Raw genomic sequence first — 9528 nt, forward strand, 5'->3', positions numbered from 1 at the left:
ATTAACACCGATAGCATTACATTCCATTGAAGGGGACACAACCTTGGTTTCCTTAATCAAATTAATTACATTCTCAACATTACAATTAGTTATTTCTTCAAATCACAATTATATCATATTCTTGTTACAATTAATTGAATAGAATTATGAATTAAGTCAAGTAATACACTACTCGAGTAACCTTTTCATTCCTATTCCCTATAGGATTCGATCCCAACCTTGCTGGGTTATTATATTTGACACCGACCGCCTTACATTATTTAATTAAAGTGCAATTTGAGCATACAAAATTTTGGCGCTGTTGCCGGGGAATACGGGTTTGAAATTACTAATTAGTGTGTGCTTTACATTAAGTCTTATTCTATTCCATCAGACTTTGCTCGGTGTTGAAAGGAGAACATGGCCGAATATGAAGATGAAATGGAGGAAAAAATGGAAGAAAATCCTTTTGCGGACATAGATGAGTACATAGAGGATACAAATGCTATTGTACCACCGGTTGTTGGTGCTGCAACTTTCAAGGTGGAGCATGGTTTAATCCTTATGCTCAACGCAGAGGGGTTTTTCAGGAATTTTACTGATGATGATCCGACGCAACATCTTAGAAAATTCTTGGGTGTGTGTGCGATGCATAAGCAGAACAACGTCTCTGATGTTGCCCTAAGGTTGAGGGTGTTCAAGTACTCACTAGCTGGGGGCGCAAGGAAATGGCTTCAAAATATGCCACCAAACTCCATTCATTCTTGGCCTGATATTGTCCGAGCATTCTTAGCTAAATGGTTCCCACAAAGCATGAAGTCTGAGCTTCGAGATAAAATTTTCTTTTTCAAGAAAGTACCGGGAGAACATCTACATGATGCATGGGATCAATTCAAGTTATACTTGGTGAGGTCTCCCAATCATAGTTTTCCGGATTCTCTTTTGTTGGAGAAATTCTATATGGGTTTGGATCCTATGAACCCATCTATAGCCAATAATGCAGCTGATGGATCTTTTATGGACAAATCATTCGCAAGGGTCACACAAATACTTGACAAAATGGCAAAACATAATCAAGTGTGGCACTCAGAGGATACCACATGTGGAACTGCATACGGTTCTCTTTCCTTGACCACCATGATCAAGGAAAATCAAGAGATAGATCAAGTGATTGCAGGGCTTGCCACAAATGTTAATGTGTTGACAAAGATGTTCACCGAAAGCCAAACGAAGAAGGTAAATGTGGTGGAGGATGTGAAACCCATATCAAATGAAGACTTTGAGGAGGCAAACTATGTCAACAACTCTCAAGGAAGTTATCAAAGGCAACAATACCAAGGTCAAGGACAAAAAAATCAATGGAGGCCTCACCCGCAAGGGCAAGGAAACCAACAGTGACGAAATGACCAAGGTGGCTCGAATCAAGGAAATTAGAATAACAACAACAACTTCTCAAATCTGAGTTCAAATGCTTATGTTCCTCCAAAGTGTCAATATTCATATCAAGTTCATCAAGTGATTCCAAGTTGGAAAGTATGCTTGAACGGGTACTGCAAAATCAAGAGAAGTCCGACACTTCTATGAGGAATATGACCAAGCTTGTTGGCTCTCACACCGCATCCATTCAAAAACAGGAGATGCAAATGTGAGACCTCTTTAGGGAACAAAATCCGAAGCAAAAAGGGACACTTCCAAGTGACATAATTGCGAACCCAAAGGATAGTGGGAGTGGTCCAACCTCTCATATCATGGTAATTAATACTCGGAGTGGGAATGTACTACGAGGAGGGAGTGAACAAGTGGTTGAAGTTTAAGAGTCCGAGCATGAAGTTGAGGTTGAAGAGCCAAGTGTTGTTGAAGTTGAAAAGGTTACGGAAGAGTTGAAAGGGAAAGAAGAAAATCGGGAAGAGGTAAAAGAGACACCAAAAACTCTACCACCTATTCCTAAACCTCCTCCTCCATTCCCTCAAAGACTTGCTAGGAAGGTTGATGATAGCAAACTCAAAATATTCTATGATATTATCAAGCAATTGTCGGTGAATATTTCATTTGTGGAAGTATTTAAAGAGATGCCGGGTTTTGATAAATATTTGAAAGACTTGATTACCAAAAAGAGAACCACCAAGAATGAAGTGGTGAATGTGACTCACCAGGTTAGTTCCATCTTTACAACATCCACCGTTCAAAAGAAAGAAGACCCGGGAGCTTTCACTATTCCATGTACAATTGGGGAACATGATTTTGTAAGAGCCCTTTGTGATAATGGAGCTAGCATCAACTTAATGCCTCTTGCCATTTACAAGCAAGCAGGGTTAGGTATTCCAAGGCCAACAAGTATGATATTGCAAATTGTCGATCGTTCCATAAAGAGACCGGTGGGAATTGTCGATGATGTGCTTGTTAAATTGGGAAAGTTTCATTTACCCGCCAATTTCGTAATACTTGATTGTGCGGTCGACAAAAAGATCCCTATAAATTTAGGGAGACCATTAATATCCACAGGAAGAGCACTAATGGATTCGGAACGAAATGAGATCAAATTCTGTGTGAATGATGAAGAGGTCACATTCCAAGTAAGCAAGGGTATGAAACTACCACATGAATATGAAATCATCTCGGTGATAGATGTTATTGATGAAGTGGAAGATGCGGTTGAAATAAAGATGGAAGAACAATGCCTCGATGAGGCGTTGGCGGCTATTTTGGTGAACTTTGATGGTGAAGATGTGGAAGGATATATGGAATCGGTCAATGCATTGGAGGGGCTTGGGTCCTACACTTATGCTCCGGCGAAGCTCTCTCTCGACTTGGAGAATAGAGCCACTCCTCCCGCAAAGCTTTCTATTATTGAGCCACCACAACTAGAGCTCAAACCACTTCCACCACACTTGAGGTATAAATTTCTTGGCTCAAATGATACCTTACAAGTAATCGTGTCTTCTTTGTTGAATGATGTGCAAGTAGAACAATTATTAGAGGTCTTGAAGGAGCATAGGCAAGCTATTGGATGGACAATTACGAACATCCAAGGGATTCCCGCCAGAATTTGCAAACACAAGATCCAACTGGTGAATGAGACTAAACCAAGTGTGGAGCACCAACGACGGTTGAAACTGTCCATGCAAGAGGTGGTAAAGAAAGAAATCATCAAGTGGTTGGATGCGGGGTAGTCTACCCTATTGCCGATAGTTCTGCGGTGAGCCTGGTGCAATGTGTGCCAAAAAAGGGAGGCATGACCGTGATTGAAAATGATAAAAATGAGCTCATCCCAACAAGAACGGTGACCGGATGAAGGGTGTGTATGGATTATCGGAAGCTCAATAGTGCCACATGCAAAGACCATTTCCCTATTCCTTTTATTGATCAAATGCTTGATCGGCTAGTGGGAAGGTCATTCTATTGCTTTCTTGATGGATATTCCGATTATAACCAAATCAACATAGCATTGGAGGACCATGAAAAGACAACATTCACTTGCCCTTATGGAACTTTTGCCTTTAGCCGGATGCCGTTTGCTTTGTGTAATGCTCCGACTACTTTTCAAAGATGCATGATGTCCATCTTCTCCGACATGGTGGAGGATTTTCTAGAGGTTTTCATGGACGACTTTTTGGTGGTAGGCGACTCTTTTGAGCATTGTCTCAACAATCTTAGACAAGTTCTTAACAGATGTGAGGAGACCAACCTTGTGCTCAACTGGGAGAAATGCCATTTCATGCTAGATGAAGGCATTGTATTGGGGCATAAAATTTCAAAACATGGCATAGAGGTTGACCGGGAAAAAATCGAGATCATTTCCAAGCTTCCTTCACCTACTTCAGCTAAATATGTCTGAAGTTTCTTGGGGCATGCCAGATTTTATAGGCATTTCATCAAGGATTTTTCCAAGACTGCAAATCCTATGTGCAAACTCCTTGAGAAAGATGCAAAATTTGTTTTTGATGAGAAATGCCTCGAAGCCTTTGAGGAATTGAAGCAAAAACTCACCACGACACCTATTATTGTCACACCCAATTGGTCTCTTCCATTCGAACCCATGTGTGACGCCAATGGTGTAGCTATTGGAGCAGTGCTTGGCCAACGTAACAACAAGGTTATTCACCCGGTCTATTATGCAAGCAAGACACTCAATGGAGCGCACATGAATTATACTTTGACTGAGCAAGAACTTCTCGCCATTGTCTATGCCTTTGACATTTTTCGGGCTTACTTGTTGGGATCCAAGGTAATAGTGTACACAAATCATGCTATTCTCTGCTATCTTATGGCAAAGAAGGATGCAATGCCTAGGTTGATTCGGTGGGTCCTGTTGTTGCAAGAGTTTGAATTCGAACTCAAATATAGAAAGGGGACGGAAAATCAAGTGGCAGATCATTTATCAAGGCTTGAAGAGGTAGGGAGACCAAAGGGAGATCTTGAAATCAACGATGCTTTCCTGGATGAACACATATTGGCACTATCTAGAACTTTTGCTCCTTGGTATGCCGATATTGCTAACTACTTGGTTAGTGACCTTATTCCGGATGGATTGGATCCTATCAAAAGAAGAAGTTTTTGAGAGATTGTCGGCAAAACTATTGGGAAGAATCATTCTTGTTCCACGTTTGTGCTAACAACATCATCAGAAGGTGTGTTCCAAAAGAAGAGATTATGCCAATTCTAAAGGCATGCCACGACTCACCGGTTGGGGGTCACCATGGGGAAAATCGAACAACAGCTAAGGTTCTTGAATGTGGTTATTATTGGCTGTTGATTTATCATGATGCCAATCAAATGGTCAAGGCTTGCGACTAATGCCAAAGGCAAGTATCAATCTCCAAGTGGCATGAAATGCCAATGCACTTTGTGATGGAGATAGAAATCTTCGACGTGTGGGGAATTTATTTTATGGGTCCCTTTGTAAGCTCTTGTGGGATGAAATATATCTTGGTGGCTCTGGACTATGTGACCAAATGGGTTGAAGCAATTGCCTTACCAAACAATGAGGTTGTACGCGGCAAAATCAGAGGACTTGATTTCTCGCTGTCGAGTCATTTCGGAAGAACGCCTCGAGACTAAGAGGGTGGGAGGCCACAACCAAGTTCCCGACCTCGGTGCTTGTCAAGGCCCGACTCAGAGAAAATGGAGATCAAAGCCAGGACAGAGGGGGAAGCTCCCAAGGTACACAACTAAGTCTGACAGGGCCGGCCTATCCAAAGCCTATGATGAGGCATCGCGTCAAGCCATCCCATCTCCATACTTTGTAATTAATCTCCACGTACTCGTAGCCTGAGTTCTCCTCCTATATAAAGGGGACTCACACTACCTTGTAATGGGATGATGTTGCTCCATTTCTCCTCAAGTGCAATAATATCTCTCTCTCTCTCTCTCTCTCTCTCTCTTTCTCTTTTCTAACTTGTTTGTTCTCACTGGCCCGAGGTTACCTTAATATCCATCGCTTTATTACTTGTTCTTCATCTCATAGCTCAGTTTTGGCCGTAAACAACCTTGTTTAATTATATATTCAATTGTTATCCCATCCCCGACTATCCCCGATAGATCGAGCTCGACCCTGACGTTGACCCCAAAGTCCGCTATCGACCAAACCTTTACCCAGGCAGCAGGCCCCTTGGTTTGATTATTATTTAGTTTTAGCTTTCATTTCGTCATTAAACTCCTTATTACTAGCGTCAACTGCTCTAACAACTAGCTCGGGAAAAGATCACATATTTTTAGAATCCCATTTACAAATTTAATTATTGTTACCATTTTCACGGTAAATAGTTTGGCGCCCACCGTGGGGCTAAAAATAATAGTGATTATTTTCTTGTTAGTTTCATTGCACAAACGCATATTATCTTTCACACCTTTTATTGCCCAAAGATCCTTTGATTTCAGGTCAAAATGCCTGGCTCGGTAAACAGAGTCGAGAACGACCACTGCGAGAATCACCGAGAAAATGGCATAGCTGTCCCGGTCGCCGGAGCACCACTACAGAATCCCGATAATGCGCCCAATTGATTCTAGTGGACACAAACTCATAGGACATATTGCAAGTCAACGAAACTTCTCACACGATGGGAGCATTCAGCATACCGACCAACAAGAAGCCCAACAAACCCCGGCTCGGGAAACACATGAAGTTAGTCTTCATGACATTTTTGAAATATTGCAGGCACAGTAGTTGGGTATTGCTTATTTGCAGAGCCATCCGGGGATCCCCAGCACAGTAGCGCCGGAAACGGCTCCCTGCGCCGAACGATTACCCAAAGGATCAAGCGAGAACAGATCGATAAGAGACCCTGCCACAACGACGACGCTGGAAGATCTCTCCAAGAGAATCAAGTCAGGTTCATGGAGGTTCGTGCAACAGTTATCTCCCAGGGAAGTGGTCTCGGAACCTGCTTCACGGAATTCTAAAATGCCGGAACTCCCTAGGTGCGACAGAGGATCGAATCCTTACGAGTTCACCACTGCTTACACGTGCGTAAAAAAAGGCAGCGACCTTTAAAATGATGAGTTCGAGTCCGTCCCATCGAAGAAGTTCGGGGAAACACTCTCAAAAGGAACCATGATGTGGCACTGCAGCCTAGCGCCTTACCTCGCAAACTCGCTTACCATATCAGCATATCCCTCCGAAGGAGCACACACCGATGCCATCGAAGCAGTAACGGAAGAGCTCGACACACCTGGGGCCGAACAAAGAGAGAGTTAAACACCACAAGAAGTAGCCTCTCACTCCTTGATAGGACGAATGAGATCGCTCCCAGTTTTGGATGACTAGAAAACCCAAGCCTTCGCCCGAATTTTAAACGAAGCATGCTCGACGACTCCAGGTCTTTTCAAACGACACTTAGTCAGACACCCAGTCGAGACCTTGTCGTATGCCCGTACACGGCACCGGCCACGAATAAGGGCCATGGACAACCATCTGGGAGTATCTACGGGCGCCGTATACCCAAGAAGGCTCCCAGCAAAGAAACTAATGCCAAACAGATGGAGGTACCATCCATGCACCGCGAATAGGAGGAATGCAACAAGATGCAACCTACCTCGCAACGGTAGGGAAAAAGTTTGAGAGCAACATCCTCGAGGAACCTTCAGTGGAACCAGATTTGACGAGGCACATCCGGCAGAGGAACCCTGCCTAGCAGAGTACGGTTTCAACATTGCCATACCAAATATCAGGATCACCATAAGCGAAACCAGGGATGCCGAACGACTCAAGCCTATTCGACCGAGACCCTTTTCAAAGGAACCACAACCCGGCGCGGGAACCGCAAGGCGCCCGTGCCCACGAGGTCAACAATGGCCACCAGCTCAGAGGGACGACAACCATGTTATTCAACAAAAATCACCACCAAGTACCATCGAGCGGTTAGGCTCGAGTCCAGCCCCAAGGAAGGAAGGCAACCAGGAAGGATGAAGTGAACAAGTCGCGACGTATTACCACGACAGTGAAGGAGCGGCGACACCCTCTGAGGACTCATAACATGGGAAGTGAAAATGATCACCGTCAGGGCAAAGCAACCCCAGGGAAATATTTCAGAGGACACCCTTACAACCAGGGGAAGGGCACCGAGGCTCCGCCTCGGCGTCATACTGACGCATTGGTAACCCTCTCCCTATTTTGATTTATTTTAAATAAAACATATGTTCGTGAATTCAGGTGGTTCGGTCACGTACAACAATAATGTTGGACCAATGTTAGTCAGGAGGTTCGAACTAACGGACCAAATCGCTCCCGCATCTCGAATCCCTGGCGAATTCCAAATGACAAATCGCCACAAAGACCATTCTATTGATACGGCTTGTCCGAGCTCGGGCCGGGACGTCGAGCTCTGTACCATCAGATGAGGCGCAAAGCACGGACGTCTTATTCAGGAGACCGCTGTCACACCACTCCAAGACAGTGTCGGCCCCATTTCGCCAAAAACGTGAAACCCCCCGCAAAGTGCAGGAATAAGACGAGTCGATAGGGAACGATATGCAACAAGAGGAAATTCTTCACCGTCTGGCGCGTTGCCGGCATCAATGCCCCCACCCTCGGAAGGATCAAAGGGTAAGCAAACCACATCTTTGGCCAAGCCTGATAAGACACAGTGGGGGGTGTTGTATCGGGACTCATGCCTCGAAAGAGTAGGAACATACCAAATCTCAAAACGTCGCCTTCACATCCTCCGGTGAGGAAGAACTGCTTTACTCCCTTGTTATTTTTTTCACTAACCTGTGTGCAGACAACTGGCCAGGATATTCAAAAGTTCTAACTCTACCTGGAGATCCATAGGTTCTAAAAAAGGGCCCGTCGTGCTCTTTCCCCTTCAATCAGACTTCTGCCCCGAAGAGGGCCTCGTCATCAAAATTATTATCAGAGCAGCGTACCCTAGAGGAGGATCCAATAAGGTCGCTGGCCTTCTTCTACAGTTCAATGATGAGGGGTGATCTTCTTCTAAGGGCACCGTCCCCTCGGGAGGACCGGGAAAGGGCAGACTAAGTCTCTATAGAGAATTATGTACCGGATCAAATGGTTCGAGAAGCCAAGCCTGCACGAGCCGAGCTCACAACAATGAAACAATGTATGTCTACACCAAGCAATAAAAAGATATCTTTTCAACATCTTATTCTCCAAGCAAGGAAATCTCAAGTATACCCCTGACAGGGGCCTCTCCACCAAACGTGTCCCGAGATACTCAGAGACTTAGTGTAAGCAATTCAACACCCGAACGACCCCAGGGTCGGAACTCCGGGCTCATAAAGCCCCCATATAGCAACTCCGAGCTCACGAAAAACGGTCTTCACGCTTAAACAAATTCGATGACTCGAAGACTGTCATTCATCGCCAATCGCCATACGTTGGAAAACTCAAAACTGTAAGACCCCTAGCGAGCAGACTCGCCGTAACCAGATCTATTCTACATTACAAAAACTGTAAGACCACAACAGGCATGACAAACTGTAAAACCTCAACAGGCATGACAAACTATAAGACCTGAACAGGAATAACAAACTGTAAGACCTCAACAGGCATGAAAATCCCGAAGTTCAGGCTATACGTCGCATTTGTAAGAGTCCAGAAAGGGCATACCCTCGGTGTAGACGCCTGAACTATCACTCGGGATCAAAAATGGGTCCGACCAAACACATATGACTACGGTAAAAATGGCTGATACAGCCAAACCAACATGACTCGGGGACGCCCGACCATCGCTAAACAAAAATCGCAGGCCACTACTTCGAAGATATTTCGGAAAGAACCGATTAAAAGAGGCTTCCCTCAATAGGCAAAAATAAGCTTTGACCATGTCAACTCCAAATCACAATGCTTCGACCTACTCAGCATACAAGCTATGAACCTTTCGAGGTGCTCGAAACATCGCTGATAAAGACTTGAAATCGAGGTTCTTCCAAAACCGATGACGAGTTAGGCAAAAATATCTCAAAAAGACCTTAACGAGCGAAAAACAAAGCGTACAAAAAGCCCATGAGCAAAAATAGCGTAAGAGCCATTATATCCAGCTAAGAAAGCCTCTGGGCCATATATTAAAAGGTCTCTATGACCAAAACAACATA

At 44.3% G+C, this 9528-nt stretch overlaps 1 protein-coding gene across 1 annotated transcript; it reads left to right on the plus strand.

The window, feature by feature from the left end:
• The first annotated feature begins 432 nt into the window (after positions 1–432).
• LOC142181916 (uncharacterized) lies at positions 433–3814 on the plus strand. The gene is made up of 3 exons (XM_075255599.1): positions 433–1318; positions 1810–3094; positions 3481–3814. Exons 1-3 carry the CDS (start codon positions 433–435, stop codon positions 3812–3814), a joined length of 2505 nt encoding a protein of 834 aa, XP_075111700.1.
• Positions 3815–9528: the final 5714 nt, after the last annotated feature.

The sequence above is a fragment of the Nicotiana tabacum genome, chromosome 6, assembly GCF_000715075.1.
Source record: "Nicotiana tabacum cultivar K326 chromosome 6, ASM71507v2, whole genome shotgun sequence".
Classification (NCBI taxonomy): domain Eukaryota; kingdom Viridiplantae; phylum Streptophyta; class Magnoliopsida; order Solanales; family Solanaceae; genus Nicotiana; species Nicotiana tabacum.